The following is a 16,688-nucleotide window of genomic DNA, read 5'->3' as shown; positions in this document are numbered from 1 at the left end:
CTGCTGACACAAGTCATTTTCATTATTTTTTTAACAGTATCAGTATTTTATCTATTAGTACTAGTATTTTAATGTCCTAACTTTTCTACGCGCTTTGTTTCCTGACAGTTTTCCAATAGATCCTTTCGAGGCATCAAGAGGTCAAAGCTCCAATCGCCAAACCTGCACGTGCAAAAGGGACCTGTGGGACAATTTCAGTGGATTACACAGATGGGGGTTAGCCTCTAGCTCACCTTTGTGGAGGAGGACCTTGCGCGTGAGCTCCGTTCTGGCCAAACTGATGGGGTCCAGGAGGCGGATGGCCCTGAGGCAACACCCCCCCAGGGGGAGCCGCCCCCAGAGGCCCCGCCGGCTTTATCATGCCTGCAAGGGAAGGACAGGAGCTTAGAAGAGTGTGAACGTGCAGGGAGAGAGGACACAAAGGTAACAGGTCAAAAATGGAAAACAGGAGGGGCAGAACGGGTTAGAACAGGGTCTCCTTCACACTTGCTTTCGCCAGCACAGACTCACCCACGCCAGGCTGCGGCATCACGGTGTGACCGTCACAGTGACGGGAGTGCGGACACCACTTTAACCAGAAACTAAAACCTTTGTGTCTGGTAGAGAGGCACCCCGCTAGAAATGCACCATCACATAAAGACTGCTAGAGCACACAGTGAAATGTGCCCACTGGTATCAGACTGCAAATCGGGGGAGAAAAACAGTATGAGGCCTCACAAAGCATAGTAATTCTAACTACGGGGGAAAAGGACCTCTGAAAATGCCTGAGTTACAGCGTGAGGACGGTGAATGGAGAATAGCATCTGTTTCTCCCATGGATCCAGAGCACGGACCTCAGAGTTAATCATTTTTCCAGGATTCTCACGGGCTGGGTGACAAACAGCTCAGGCCTGCTCAAGTCATCTCAGTTTCTCATACAAACTACGAGGCCACACGTGATGAAGATGCTCCCAGCAGTGCCCGTTTTTACAAGCACCTCTTCTGCAACAGAGATCTTTAAAAGTTTCTCTCTAAAACTGTTCTCAAACATTTTTTCTCTTCTTCTTCTAGAGCAACGGTGGTACAGGAGAAAAATCAGTGAGCTTGGGTTAGAGCAGTGTGATGCCCCATCCAGCCACGCTGGGCAAGAAGTTTACCTCTGTGGGCCTCAGTTTTCCCTCACTGCAGAAGGAAATGTTCAGACTTAATTACTCGTGATACCCCTTTCAGACTTCAGGAAAGAAAAAAGAGAAAAAGTATATTTCTTCTGTGTGTTTGTCCCTACTTCCATTCTGCTTGTTTTTGCTCCAGACCATTCAATTTTTCTTCCTCTAATTTTTACTGGAGTATAGTTGGTTTACTATGCTGTGTTACTTTCAAAGGCACAGCAAAGTGAATCGCTTACTATACATACCCCCACTCTTTCTTTAGATACTTTCCCCATATAGACATTACAGAATACAGCAGAGTTCCCTGTGCTATAGAGTAGATCCCTATTAGTCACCTATTTTACGTATAGTAGAGTGTATATGCGGAGAAGGCGATGGCACCCCGCTCCAGTGCTCTTGCCTGGAAAATCCCATGGACAGAGGAGCCTGGGGGGCTGCAGCCCATGGGATCGCGAAGAGTTCGACACGACTGAGCTACTTCACTTTCACTTTTCACTTTCCTGCATTGGAGGAGGAAATGGCAACCCACTCCAGTGTTCTTGCCTGGAGAATCCCAGGGACGGCAGAGCCTGGTGGGCTGCCGTCTCTGGGGTCGCACAGAGTCAGACACGACTGAAGCGACTTGGCAGCAGCAGAGTGTATATGTTAGTCTCAATCCCCCAGTTTACCCCGCCCCTGCCCTGCTTCCTGGTAACCACAAGTCTGCTTTCTCTTACTCGCTTTTCTTTTGACCCCATTCTCCTCTCTGGCACCATCACCAGTGACCTCTTGGCTGCCTTCTGTGAATTCTACCATTTGACCTCACAATGGTATTTCATATTCAACATTTCCTTTCTTCTTTCATCTTCCGAGAAAATTTATTCCCTTAGAGAGTAAGGAAAGTGACGGGATGACCCTACAGTGGCCCAGGAAGAATTTCTTATGTGGTCATAATAACCCTCTGAAGGGCATGCTCTCAGATGCCTGGGGAATCCAGAATGAAACACAGCCAGTGAAGCAGCAGTATTCATGAATATTATTAGTGAAACTTATTCAAAGGTTTCTTTTCTTAAAACTGAATTCCTCAAACTTAAGAAAAAATTTCTATTTACCGTCACAGTTTATTTAGGCCATTTTCCATATACCAAGAACAAAAACAAACATCATTCTTATTGTTACATACGGTTTATACCTCAAATCCAGCAGAGTTAGAGAGACATGACATTACAGCCACACAGAATGCAGTCTGCATTCTTCCTGTATCACTCAACACCTGTGACCCTAAAAAGATACTTTCTTTCAGAACCTAACTTTTAACAGTGTACCGTGACAACAGAGTCCCCTGTCTCTGTGGATCATGCTGAGAATTAAACTAGGTAATGGGCATAGGAGCATCCAGAACAATGCCAGATATGTAAAAGGAATCTCCCACAAAATCTTCGTTTCCTCACCCTGGTCACACCTTTTGTCCCCTTTTTTTCCAAAGATTTATCAATATAGTCTAACAAGATACATATACCATAATTATATGCACTCTTGTATTTTCATTCTTAAAACATTATTTTGGACAAAAATAGAAAATCTACAATACTAGTGCCAATGCAGTAATAATTAAAGGCACTACAAGAATCCAAAGATATTTTCATTCCTTAAATAGGTACGCAAGCAGCAGTTTCATCAGCAACCCTCATACAGCATCAAAAACTAGTTCTCAGAGTTACTCACACCCTGGTACTTTCATGTGTACATGAGATGCCTATATTTATAAACCTGTTTCTAAAAACCAAACCAAACCAAAAACAGTTCTTACATACTCAAGCAGAAATGTCTCACACAAATCTTACTAAAAAGATTCTTTCCCTTTTATTTTTGGAAATCAACTCTGTAGCAATGATTCAAATTCATTCTTGTTCAACATACATTCAGTGTGCCTTTGAGGCACGTAGAGCTCTTAGGGAAGAAACAACCATGTAAACAGTTACAGCGCCTGGTAACAAGTGTAAAATGCAGAGGAACTACCTAACACCTCCTACGGGAATCAAGAAAAGTTCAGAAAGGAAGGCCTGCTCGAGCTGAATTCTGAAGAACAGGCGGGAGCTGTCTTAGTACAGAGATAGGACAGGGGGTCCCAAGGCAGGAGGCAAAGCTTCAGTGAAGATCTGAGAGAGTGGGGTGTGATCAGGCAAAAGGTGAAGTGTTGACAGACGGTGGGGAATGGCCGGAGCAGAGGCTGTCCAGGTTGGCTGGGGTCAGACTACAAAGTCCCGGGTGCCATTTGGACTCTATTCTCGGGGCAAAGGAAACCAGTATCACTGTTATCTGCACAGTCATAGTCTTCGGTCACATACCTGGCATTTTCATAAGTGATCAGAGATAAAGAGGAATCAGGTTATGAGAATTTCAGTATGAGAACCTTAATAGGAAAGCAAAACCATACCATGAGAAAGATCTAATTATGCTTATGCCCTCTTGATGTGGGTGAAAGAAGAAAGTGAAAAAGCTTGCTTAAGACTCAACATTCAAAAACTAAGATCATGGCATCTAGTCCCATCACTTCGTGGCAACTGGATGGAGAGAAAGTGGAAACAGTGACAGACTTTATTTTCTTGGGCTCCAAAATCACTGCAGATGGTGACTACAGCCATGATATTAAAAGATGTTTGCTCCTTGGAAGAAAAGCTATGACTAACCTAGACAGCACATTAAAAAGCAGAGACATTACTATGCTGACAAAGGTCTGCTTAGTCAAAGCTATGGTTTTTCCAGTAGTCACATATGGATGTGAGAGTTGGACCATAAAGAAGGCTGAGCACCAAAGAACTGATGCTTTCAAATTGTGGAGAAGACTCTTGAGAGTTCCTTGGACAGCAAAGAGATGAAACCAGTCAATCCTAAAGAAAATCGGTCCTGAATATTCATTGGAAGGACGGATGCTGAAGCTGAAGCTCCAATACTTTGCCTACCTGATGTAAAAAGCCAGCTCTCTGGAAAAGACCCTGATGCTGGAAAAGATTGAGGGCAAGAGGAGAAGGGGGTGGCAGAGGATTAGATGGTTAGATGGCATCGCTGACTCAGTGGACATGAGTTTGAGCAAGCTCTAGGAGACAGTGAAGGGCATGGAAGCCTGACGTGCTGCAGTCCATGGGGTTGCAAAGAGTCTGACACGACTGAGTGACTGAACAAAAACGATGTCCAAAGAAAAATATCTAAAATCATAAACTGGCCTTTAAAGCAATGACATGTTTTACAGACTAGTTTACGTAATACCAATTCTAATTCCTTTCTGGCTTGCCTTTCCATGTGGTCCTGAGCTGGAAAGATGGAATCTCCCTTTCCTAGACTCCTTACAGACTGGGCTGCCACGTGCCCTAGTGACGGCTCCCAGGGAGAAAGGCAACGCTTACTGGATGTCGGCTCCATGACCGCAGAGTCCCAAGCCTTGTTCTCTAACTCTACTATTCTCTTAGCTTTCTGATACCCTTTACAAATGTCTTTCTGCTGGACTGACCTCTGACCAAGACAACATCACAGAAAAGCGTATCTTGGATTTGGCCCTGAATCTGACAAACTGAAACCAAAATTAAAAACCATTTGAGAAAGAAAATTTATCTAAAATAAACAAACTCCCTATTATACGGGCAGAACCATAGTGACTCGTTTCTAAGGTGCTGTGGCTGGTGCTAGTCCTACAAAAGCTCACTATTTATTAGAAGCTTCACCACAGCCCCCAGTTCCAGGACGTCAACAGTTCCTGCTGCTCAGCTTCTAGACAAGTGGTCCTCCACCAAGGGTGATGCTGCTCCTGAAGGGACACTTGACAAGGTCTAAGACTTTCGGTCGCTATGGCTTGGGGCCAGGGGTGGGAGCAGGAGCGGGAGCACTGCTATCTGATGATCCGTAGAAGCCAAGGATGCTGCTAAAGGCCCTAGGACGCACAGCACGGCCTCCCATACCGAAGAATCAGCTGGCCCCAAATGTCAACAGTGCTGAGGACCCGAAACTCTGCTCCAGAAAGCAGTGTGCCCACTGATTCCCTCCTCACACTCTAATGTGGAATATAAATAAACAATATACGTGACCCTTCCCTGCTTAAGATGCTTCACTGCACCCTTAGAGCCACGGTCAATCTCTTGCAGGTCCTCAAAGGTGCCACCTCTCCAACCCCGGTGACCTGCCTCCCTATGTGGCCGCCCCTCACTCATCTTTCAGGTTCTTCCTTCCAGGAAGATTCCCTTCACCGTAAGCCTTGGTTAGGTGCCCCTGCTGTGAGCGTCCATCCCACCCTCTACTTCCTCAAAATGGTGTTTCCCTTACATTGTCACCATCAATTCCCTTAATGCATGTCCCCCTAGACAAGTCTGTACTATCAGGACAGAGCCTGGGTTCATTTTATTCATTGCTGCATCGCCACAGGTATTTTGCTCACCCAATAAACCTGCTACATTGTCCCTGCATGGCACTAGCATCACATAATAGGCACAAAGGACAATATGGTATGTAAGAAATAGAAACCAAGCCTTGGCACTGGCCAGATCTATGGCAGAACAGATAGTTCAAGGAACTACAGCTAAGTTCTCTGAGTCTGTCACCAAAAAAAAAAAGGTACACCAAAAGACTAGAAAAGAAGGTATGTGATGTCTGAAGACAAAGAGATCTAAGGTCATTCAGCACAGAGAAAGATAGGCTAGGGTAATTTAGTGACAGTTTTATATCATTAAACAAATATACCACAATTTACAGAAGGGTATGTATCCAGACAGAGTCTGATAGCCTGGTATCTGAGAACTGATAAGGAGAAAGAGGTTTAAATTAAAGCACGAAGGATCTAATTCAACAAAATGGTGCTTTACCACCGGTGAACACCTGAGTACCTGCTGATGAACGCAGCAGCCGGTTGTCCACCCATTCGCTGAACAAACGCTGAGCGAGGACCTTTTGAACTGTTCAGGCACATCTGTTACACACAGTGTGGTAACGGGCAGCAAAGCCACACAGGGCTTGGAGAACACAGGAGGAGAAGGTTTATGAATAAGCCTGAGGAAGAACGGGAAGTGGTCAGAAATGTTAGCAAGCCCCACAAGTGAACTGAGTCTGGGGGAGGAGGGCAGGGCACACCCTGTGGGGAGGATAGGGTAGAGGCACTGGCCGGAGGCACAGACCCGCTTCTGGAGGTGCCAGAAAGGCCTGAAGCGGAAGAAAGTCAGAATTAGATTTGCAGGCTATAAAAGTCCCTCCAACACAGACCACCTGACCTGCCTCCTGAGAAACCTAAATGCAGGTCAGGAAGCGACAGTTAGAACCGGACAAGGAACAACAGACTGGTTCCAAATTAGGAAAGGAGTACTTCAAGGCTGTATGTTGTCACCCTGCTTATTTAACTTATATGCAGAGTACATCATGCGAAATGCCAGGCTGGATGAATCACAAGCTGGAATCAAGATTGCCAGGAGAAATATCAATAACTTCCGATATGCAGATGACACCACTCTTATGGCAGAAAGAGAAGAGGAAATGATAAGCCTCTTGATGAAAGCGAAAAAAGAGAGTGAACAGCTATTAAAAAACCGAGACATTACTTTGCCAACAAAGGTCTGCCTAGTCAAAGCTATGGTTTTTCCAGTGGTCATGTATGGATGTGAGAGTTAGACTATAAAGAAAGCTGAGCGCCAAAGAATTGATCCTTTTGAACTGTGGTGTTGGAGAAGACTCTTGAGAGTCCCCTGGACTGCAAGAAAATCAAACCAGTCAATTGTAAAGAAAATCAGTCTGGAATTTTCATTGGAAGGACTAATGCTAAAGCTGAAACTCCAATACTCTGGCCACCTGATGAGAAGAACTGACTCACTGGAAAAGACCCTGAAGCTGGGAAAGACTGAAGGCAGGAGCTGAAGGGGAAGACGGAGGACGAGATCGTTGGATGGCTTCACTGACTCAACAGACATGAATGAGTCTGAACAAGCTCCAGGAGTTGGTGATGGACAGGGAGGCCTGGCACGCTGCAGCCCACGGGTTCTCAAAGAGTTGGACACGAGGGACCGACTGAATGAATGGAACAGGACTGGACTGTTTGGAGAAAGGCTGGAGAGAGGATGTGGTTGACAACGTTAGTCATCCAGGTGAGAGGCGGATGGCTGGAGCAAGAATAGTGACTACTGGGTAGAAAGGAGGAAGCAGGGAGAAAAGATTTATAATCACCCCCAAAAGAATTTGGATTATAGAAGGTAAAAAGAGGGACTTTTTAAAACAGTGAAAAGTTCTAATTTAGGTAGCTGAATGAATGATAGCTGCTCGGTGAGTATGGAATGTCAGAAAAAACATGCTTCATGAAAAAATATACTGTGTTATTTTGGACATGATGAGTTTGATATACCCATGTAAACAGGCTGGCCACTGAAAATACAGATCTGGAGCTTAAGAAAGTCATCTGGGCTGGAGGAAAAGATCTGAGAAACTAGCCCTTCATATGGAATAATACAGTTAAGGGAAAAAATCTACAGAGAGGGAAAGAAGGGTGAAGCCAGAACAAAGAAGCAGAATCAGCACCACTTAAGGGTCATGTGGGGAAGTGGGAACCCCTTGGAGGAGCTGTCCAGAAAGCCACCAAGAAAACTAACAAAGGATAGTGTCATTGAAACCAAAGGAGAAAAGAGTTTTGTACAAATAAAAGCAGTAAACGGTGTCAAATTCAAGAGCACAAGACAGTGTCTACTGCCTTTGGTAACAGGAGGTCACCAACAACCCTAGGGGGAGAAGGGGAAGGGTGGACGGGGCCCAAGCTATGGAGCAGAGGATACACTGAGCCGTGGAGGGCTGCGAGGCAAGGATGGGGCGTGAGGGAGGGGACTGAGGACTTTTTTAAGAGATGGCTATGAAGAGAAGGAGGAAAAGTGAGTAACACTGAATGTTTTACTTAGGAGTCTATTCGAGTTTGCTGTGTGTTTTCTCAAAGGACTGCAGTGTGAATCCCAGTTACACCACCAGCTCTGTACCTTGGATAAATCATGGTATTTCAGACATCCAGTTTTCTTAGCTGCAAAACAGGGCTAATAATCTACTGAACAGTACTGAATGAGAGTTAAAGAAAATTATACATATAATTCTTTTAGGACCAGTTTACAATATATGGTAAGCATTCAAAAAAAAAAAGTGATGCATAATTATCATTATATATAAATGCTGAGGGGGAATGAACCACCAGACAGAAAAGAAATTGGAGAAAGATGGGTTAAATGGTTCCTACAGGACCCAGATCAAGAAATGTTATGGGGAGGACTGAACCTGGACAAGATGATGATGCCTCACCTGGAGGTTTTTAAAACCTGGACTAAGTCAGAAGAGCGACTTCCCACAGGAAATTCAGTCTCACAGCATCTTCTGCTGCAACTGTGCGTGGCTGCTACCATCAAGCCTGCCTAGAGGCTTTCCTCACCCCTGGCTGCCTCTTCACTCCACACAAGCTACCCAGCAAGGCCTGGATCCTATACGCCTGAGTCAGTCCTAGTAAACCGCCAGAGATACTCAACTATTTATACACAGCCAGTCCTAAGAACTGTCTTTCACAAATATTTTTAGAGGATCTGGGGTCATCAGCACTGAAACGAGCTATTATTAGCCTCCCTGCTGACCCTGAAACTTGGCCCCTCAGGGCAGCCCCTTGAAAATGGGAGGTGACCTTCTCATGTCAGCTGCCATCAGAGCAACAGGAGTCTCACTTCATGACGCCTTCTCCCACTTCTGCTCCAAACACCAAGATTCCTTGCTGGATACCAAATTTTAGGGCAACTGGTGTTATTCAATAATGATTTTAAAGCAAGGCCATGTTTTTCTTATTATTATCATCACTGAATAAACTTCAGCATATAAATCTAATGAGATTTTTCCAATACTAGTACATGTATATATTTAACACACATATATTTAATATTTAATATTTAATTTGTTGGGGGTTTAGTGTTTGTAATAACCTCATACTACCAGTTAATAGCAAGAGCAAGCCTAACAGTAAAAACAAGACACTCAGGAAGTGTCTTGGTTTTCATCTATATTTAAAAGATAAACTCCCTATGCAAAAACCAAAGTGATAAGGTAGGCTTTTCCAAATAATCCTTTAAGCTCAAGCCTCTGCATCATCTATAATTACCATTCAACTCTTCCAAAGCTGCTCTTTCAGAGTATCTTATGTCTCCGAGCTTGAGATTCAATAATCACACACGCGTCAAAATAATGCACCTTACCTGGTGGAGAACCTGCATGAGACGGGTCCCCATAGTGCCCATAATGCGGTGGAGAAAGGCCAATTCCAGGCTGGGACTGAGAATAGGGAGGTGTAGCCACATAACCTTGCTGGCTCATTATGAAAATATCATTCCAAGGAACAGTTCTATAAAAGAACCCTGTAACAGAAGGAAAAAGACAAAACATCAACACGAGAGTTTGAGTCACTTAATGTCATTAAAAATATAAACACTGTTAATAAATGTTTATGATAGTCTGAAGAAAGGTACAGTTATCAAGGGCACGAGACAGCTTCATATCAAGCAATATCACTTTCCCCTAAAAAGGCTCTAACCACAGCTCTATGGAACTCAGTAACTCACTTCCATAGGCCGAGGCAAATGCACAGGCGTTAAATCCTGAATAACAGCTGCCAATCCCTTTCTCACCGTAAGCCTAAACTGTGTCACAGAGAGTCTCTCATAAATGCATCTACTATCTTGGTGCCTTTTGTTTCCAGGGCCCTGTTTCAGCATAGAGCATGTCACTGGCAAAAACCACATGTCACTGTCTGACCAGCAGACTTGCCAGTAGCCTGCAACTGGATGTTCTGACCTGTGTCATTTTAGCGCTATCCTAATTAGTAACTTTAACCAGGCAGTTAGGATAAAGGGGGGAAAAAAGTCCAACAAATACAGCAGAAAATAAGTTGACAATGGACTGATTTTATAAGTCATATATTGATGAAGCCAAGTGGCAGCCTACAGCTGTTTGAGAGTTGTCAGTGGTTTCTCAGGCAAAGATGACAGACTTTCTGATTTAAATACCACACCTCTAAGAATACATGCACATATATTTAAAGAATGAAGGGGAAAAGTCCAATTGCACATGTGTTTAAGCACACACACACAGCTCACAAATACAAGAGACCCATCTTGATTCTGCTACTGCTGCTGCTGCTAAGTCACCTCATTCTACTCAGAACCAAAACATCAACATGTTTTTAAAGCTGATATTTTCTCCAGGTTTCATAAAAGACGAGACATTTCACAGAACTAGTCTTAAAAAGAAAAATTATAACAGAAAAAGCTCTGAATCCCAGCAAGAGAAGTGGGTTTACACTACACATCTGCTCATCCTTAGCTGTGTGACAGAATGAGCTGAAGAACCTCTCTGAGCGTCAGTTCTCTCTTACAAAATGAAGCTTCTAAAGCCTTTCCAGCTGAAAAAACAACGGTTCTACAATTTCTTTCCACTTCCTTCACCCAGCATTGGAATATTTTTCCTTTTGCTATTTTACGATGCTATCTTTTAAACTATAAGGTCAGTGAAACCGGCTAAGGTTTGAAACATATTCAGGAAACTGCATTCACTTGGTTTCAATTTCATGTTAAACTATACGATTCCAAAATGAAAGCAACTGAAGTAAAAATACTGTAAGATCACTTTCTTCTCCTTGGAAGGGGAGATCTAAAAAAGAGTGATAGGCCCTTGGGTCCACTGCGTTACTGACAACACATCTTCCCTCCTCCCACTTAGCGGAGAGAGACGTGGCAGCCTGAGCTTGGGTCAAGCTCATCCAACCAAGCGCATTTAGGAAGTCAGCAGGAACACACCTACGCAGCAGCCTGTTGCTGAGTGACAGAAAGGAAAGGCAGGGATGTTCACTCCAAAGAGCAGGAAGCAGTCGGGTGCCTCTTCACTGGTCCTGGCAGGAATTTGCTTCCTCACTCAACCCAGTCTGCCACGTCAAACTTCCTCACACTGGAGCACCAAGTTACAGAAATCTGACTCAGCTGCAAGCGGCAACATGGCAGAAAGCCACTTGGCACGAGCAGGCCGAGCCTCAAAATCTGGGATTCCAAGCCCAGGACAACCCCCAGCCCGCTGTCACTCGACTGTTCTCACAGATGCACGTCCTACCCTGGACCCAGCTGGGATTCGGACAAATCAGTTTCACTGTCAGGCTGTCCCGAAGCTTGAAGATACATGTGCCATTATCACAAAATGAGTATTTCCAGCAGTCCCTCCCTCCAAGGAAGGGGAAATTAAGTTGATACGGAGATAAGAACACAGCGGGCAGTAACGCTGGAATACCGTGGCTACTGGGGACCCTAACCTGGGAGTTTCAGCATCCCCAGACACAAAGATAGGGGCGCGGGGGCGGGTAAAAAATGCCCACGCCCACCCCCCGGTATTAAACTACCCGAAAGGGCTGCAGGCGCAAAGCAGGAGGTCTCCTCCGCTGCCCCGCCAAGGTGAGCATCCCGTCTCTCGCCACCGCCCCACCGCACCCCTAGCCTGGCACCGCACCCCGCCACAACTGTGTCTGGCGAAGGGTCCCGCCGCAGCGCAGCCAGGCTGGGCGCGGCATTACCTGCTCGGCGCCCGCCCGCCGCCGGGCCTCCGAGAGCCCGCGCTCTGGCCGCAGTGCCGGCTGCCCGGGTGACCCCGCTCCCGCGGCGGCCGCTGCTCCCGCCGCGCCGCGCCTCGCCTCGCGCCGGCGTCCCCGCAGGCTGGTCTCGCTCGCCGAGTTGCAGCCGGGCTGGGAACTGCCACGTCAAAGCCTCTCCCGGCGGCGCGCCCCCGGCGCCGGGCTCAGAGCAGCGGCCGCGCTCCCGGCGGCGCGCGCGCACAGACGCCGGCGGGGCGGGGCGGGGCGGAGGCGGCTCCCGCCGCCCGGCGCGGCGCGCGCGCTGGCTGCGCGTCCTCCTCTTTTTGCTCTTTTCTCCCCTTCCTGTTTTGTTTGTTCGTTCGTTTCCCTCCAGCAGGTCAAAAATGTTAACGCTGTGGCTAAATTAGAGCCACAGTTTCAGCGTGGATTCCCGTAGGAAGGAGGGAGTTTGTATTGAGGGTACATTCATTCATTCAACAGGTGGCAGGCTCAGCTGTTCATTCAATACGTATTACTTGAGTCATAATAATATTTACTAGTAACAATGATGTTTATGATAATAATATTTACTAGGATATTTGGGGTTCTGCACTGCCGACATGGGAAGGTACACGCTTCGGGATCTTGAAAAGATTGCAGGCTAGAGGCGAATCTGGCACGTGTACAGAGACTTCACTCACTCCGAGAGGCACTACAGAGGAAGCAACGCCCAAGGCAGCTTGTTAACGCAGCGCAAAAACGGAGGAAAGGACGTCCCAGCTAAAAGTATGGGAAGAGGGGTCTTCACCAAAGCTAGGATTGCGGGTTGTGAGAAAGCAGCCAGATGGTACTGATTTTTAAGGTTACAGAGAGAGCTCAAGCTCCACGTCTCACCCAGGTTGCTTTTCTCAGCTCGCTCTCAGAACACGGAGTGCTTATACATGCAGCGATCCCTGTTTTGGGGTGGAATCAGTCATTCTACTTTACAGACAACGGATATGTAGACATTCGTTGAAGGAATATCCGTTGTCTGTAAAGTAGAATCCACGGCTAAACAGGCCTTCAGCCATCCAAGGCTTGGTGTAGCTACCACTTGGCTCAAACTTAGAAGAGGACCACCAGACCAGCGTTTTGTTCTCAAAATACACTTTCTTCTGTGCAACAAGAAAGTGAAAGCGACTTGACAAATTCCTTTTACTGATAATATGCTTAGGTAAAAACTTGCATGAGCATGATGCTTCTGCTGAAATGCTCCATAAGTTTGGCTCGCATTTTATGCTGTTCCAGCCTAGTGAAGACTAATGGTCCTTTTCCCCATTTTACTTTTGTTAAGGTGTTAACGTGTGGTTAACCTGGTTGAACCTGCCTACATCCAGTTCAACACTGGTCAGGTCTGAAAAATCTACAATGAAAATTGTTTTACATTAGGTTTCTTATATTCTCAATATGACAGAAATATCTGATGGAGTTTAGGAAGTGCTACCTAAGCTGAAGCAGGGCAACTTGAAAAATCAATTTAAAAAAATAAAAATTTTCATATCACAGCCATGTCACAATGTAGGAGAGAATCTCTTGGAATTGGGAACACGGTGATTTGGTTAGCTTGCAGCTCCTGTAAAACCACAAAATTTGGATTTGTACATTTGATCTCTCCCCTTGCTCAGGGCACCAGAAACAAACAATTTGTGGTTTCAGTTCTAAGACAGTTGTGAATTCCTAACTATTTAAAGCTGAGAAGGATTTGAGAGAGATTGATATTCAACCAAATATTCGGTGAGGACTGAATTCAACCCAATCATTTTGTTAATTAATAAACTGAGGCTCGGGAAATGTAAATGACTTACTAATCTTAGAGTCAGCTGGAAATCATGCCTTCTGATTCTAATCCGAAAGTTATTTTCACCACATACTCTTTTCTTTTTCATATTATTCTGAGGTACTATTCTCTATTAACTGGTTCTACATTTTTCACGTTACTGCTTTATATTCAAACTTTCAAATGAAAAAAATAGTAATTAACCACACAAGTCCACCAGTGACTGGAGTTCCTGATCACAAATCTCTTTTTCCCTATGATACAGATGTCTGTTTTCGGTCCCCCTTCCCATCTCATGGCCCCTCGTGCCCATAGCTTAAGTGGCTAACTTCTTACCTTATTCCTGTGGTTGAGACACTGACCTCCACTAGACCTGAGGGTCAGCCTGGATTCCCAGCCCTCCTGGGTTTCACTTGAGCTATTTCTACCTGAGAGCAGCTCTGATGTTCCATATGGAATTAACTTGGTCACCCTGGTAACCATATCCTAGTTGAAAGGTGAAGTCACAGGGAACATCTGTGTGCTGGTGTTCCGTGTTCTTAAGGTCTTTCTGTTCTAACTTTAAAGGGAAAAGAAGGAAGAGAGTCAACTCCACAAAAGACCATATAGAAAGAAGAAATGTCCTGACAACACTCAGAGTTCTGATAGGTGGCCTTTGAAAAGTTAGAATCATCATACTCTAAGTCCTTGGAAGGAAAGTTATGACCAACCTAGATAGCATATTCAAAAGCAGAGACATTACTTTGCCAACAAAGGTCCATCTAGTCAAGGCTATGGTTTTTCCAGTGGTCGTGTATGGATGTGAGAGTTGGACAGTGAAGAAAGCTGAGCACCAAAGAATTGATGCTTTTGAACTGTGGTGTTGGAGAAGACTCTTGAGAGTCCCTTGGACTGCAAGGAGATCCAACCAGTCCATTCTAAAGGAAATCAGTCCTGGGTGTTCATTGGAAGGACTGAGGCTGAAGCTGAAACTCCAGTACTCTGGCCACCTCATGCGAAGAGCTGACTCATTGGAAAAGACCCTGATGCTGGGAGGGATTGGGGGCTGGAGGAGAAGGGGACGACAGAGGATGAGATGGCTGGATGGCATCACTGACTCGATGGATGTGAGTTTGAGTGAACTCCGGGGGTTGGTGATGGACAGGGAGGCCTGTCGTGCTGCAATTCATGGGGTCGCAAAGAGTCAGACACGACTGAGCGACTGAACTGAACTGAACTGAAGCATTTATATCACGTAAGAAATTTGGAGATGTCTAATTCCAAAGCTACAATTTGAAGAAGTTTTGTATTTAAAAAAGCTGAAATGGTCAAGATCTGGACTTTGTTAAATACATGGAAGCATAGTAAATTAGGCCATGTTAAGTGGGGCTGGGGAAAGGGTACATGGTGGGCTAACAATAACAGTCACAGTAAAGTTCAGGTGTTCATCAAGCCCCAACACCAAGGTGTTTCTGGAATTTTTTTTTTTTTTAATAACAGCCTTATTGAGCTATAATTGACTATTACGCATAATTTCTACTGATAGAGTTGCCTCTTCTGGACCTTTCATATAAATGGAGTCAGATAATATGTAATCCTTTGTGACAATCGTTTTATAAGGTCATTCATGTTGTAGTATATTTCAGCACTTTTTATTGCCAAATAATAGTCCATTGTGTAGATATAACAGATTTCATTTAGCCTCCCATCAATTGATGGACATTTCGGTTTTGTTTTTTGTCATTATTTAGTCACTAGCTGGTGTCCTGCTCTTTTGTGACCCCATGGACTGTAGCCTGCCAGGCTCCTCTGTCCATGAGATGTCCCAGATAAGAATACTGGAGCAGGTTGCCATTTCCTTCTCCAAGGGATTTTCTCGACCCAGGGATCAGACTCCTGTTCCTACCTGCATCTCCAGCTATTTTGAATAATTCTACCGTGAACATTTATGTAGAAGTTTTTGTTTGGATAAAGGTTTTCATTTCTCTTGGAATTTTAATTCTCTAATCAAGTAAACAGTGTACATATAAACAAAACAAACAAACAAACAAAAAACCCAGACAGTCTGACTTCAAAGGCTATGCTCTTAGCATATATGCAGTGTTGTCACTCTATATGAAATTTTATTTTTTAAATAAAATATGCAATGTCACCCCCACAAAAAAAATTACAACTGAAACCAGTTGAGGATGTAACCCACCAAAGCTGATTCAAGAAGAGACAGAGGAGAATGTTAGACATAGCGTTACCGTGTGACCCAGCACTTTCACTCCTAGGTAGAATCGCTGACTATCTCAGCATCTTGTTCTGAGTGTTCTACATCACTCATAGCTTTGGCCACAGAGTGGGCAGTGTGACACTACACTGCCAAATCCGCAAGGCCGGAGCTGAGGGGAAGAGGGGAAAGCTGTAGGATGGGAGGGTCAACAGGGGACGGAGATGGTACTTTAGGCCATTTTTAGAGAGTTTGGTTTTTATTCTGATTTTTTCAAAAGGGGTCACTTCAGGTTTAAAACTGAGGAATAACAGGATATGACTTACTCCCCCCCCTTTTTTTTTTACTTATATGGAAGGTAGCAGATCTTCATAGAAAATCTGGCGTTTCGCAAACACTGATTTTACAAAGTCTGTGCGATTTTAGGCCTCAGAAATTTATCCTTCAATCATTTGATTTCTAATAAATTTTCCGGATGATGACTAAGGTTTGAAAGGAAAGCAAATGTAGCTGTAAAAAAAACCCACTATAAAAGTAGGAGGAAAACTGGGTTGTGACGACTGCATGGCCATAGCTCTGCACTCACAGATCACCCCTTACTCATGCTTCATTCCTGGTGACTTGATTTTCCAACTGGTGAATTAAATGAGATAAGACTCTGTTTCTATTGCACTGCTTTTCTTGATATAAGCAAAGAAGACAGGAGAACAGGCACTTAAGAGGTGAAAGAAACTTAATTTTTGTGTAACAAAATACTTATAAGGAACGTACTCTCATCTTCATAACATTAAAAGATTATTATGTGCTATTCTATCACAAATCCTTCCCTTTTTGGTATTAATACTGAATCAAGAAACGAAAAGCACCTGGTAATTCACTAAACTAATTGGGAAGAAGTAAATAGAAATTGTACTCACAACCTATTTGATCATTAACAAGAAGAAATAATTTTCTTTGATTCCT

The 16,688-nt window shown here is 44.5% G+C and overlaps 1 protein-coding gene and 1 long non-coding RNA gene across 7 annotated transcripts in view; one reads left to right on the top strand and one right to left on the bottom strand.

The window, feature by feature from the left end:
* The window catches only part of SEC24D (SEC24 homolog D, COPII coat complex component), a 116,683-nt gene extending 104,780 nt beyond the window's left edge, over positions 1 to 11,903 (bottom strand). For 4 of the 6 annotated variants that reach the window (XM_060416691.1, XM_015096356.3, XM_060416693.1 and 1 more), the window contains exons 1-3: positions 11,719 to 11,903; positions 9,362 to 9,520; positions 234 to 363 (exon numbers count right to left, since the gene is read on the bottom strand). In XM_060416691.1, coding sequence (XP_060272674.1) covers positions 234 to 363; positions 9,362 to 9,479 — 248 coding nt within the window. In that variant the 5' untranslated portion in view covers positions 9,480 to 9,520; positions 11,719 to 11,903. Of the gene's footprint in view, positions 1 to 233; positions 364 to 9,361; positions 9,521 to 10,957; positions 11,091 to 11,718 lie in introns of those variants that run through there. The other 2 variants (XM_060416692.1, XM_060416694.1) reach the window with 2 other exon arrangements.
* Positions 11,904 to 12,019: 116 nt separating this feature from the next.
* LOC121819800 (uncharacterized) lies at positions 12,020 to 16,386 on the top strand. The gene is made up of 2 exons (XR_006060099.1): positions 12,020 to 12,501; positions 14,099 to 16,386. It is a non-coding gene; the product is annotated as an uncharacterized LOC121819800 (long non-coding RNA).
* Positions 16,387 to 16,688: the final 302 nt, after the last annotated feature.

Source organism: Ovis aries, chromosome 6 (assembly GCF_016772045.2).
Source record: "Ovis aries strain OAR_USU_Benz2616 breed Rambouillet chromosome 6, ARS-UI_Ramb_v3.0, whole genome shotgun sequence".
Classification (NCBI taxonomy): domain Eukaryota; kingdom Metazoa; phylum Chordata; class Mammalia; order Artiodactyla; family Bovidae; genus Ovis; species Ovis aries.
Note: the sequence above shows the minus strand (reverse complement) of the source record. Positions and strands in the feature narration are given on the sequence as shown.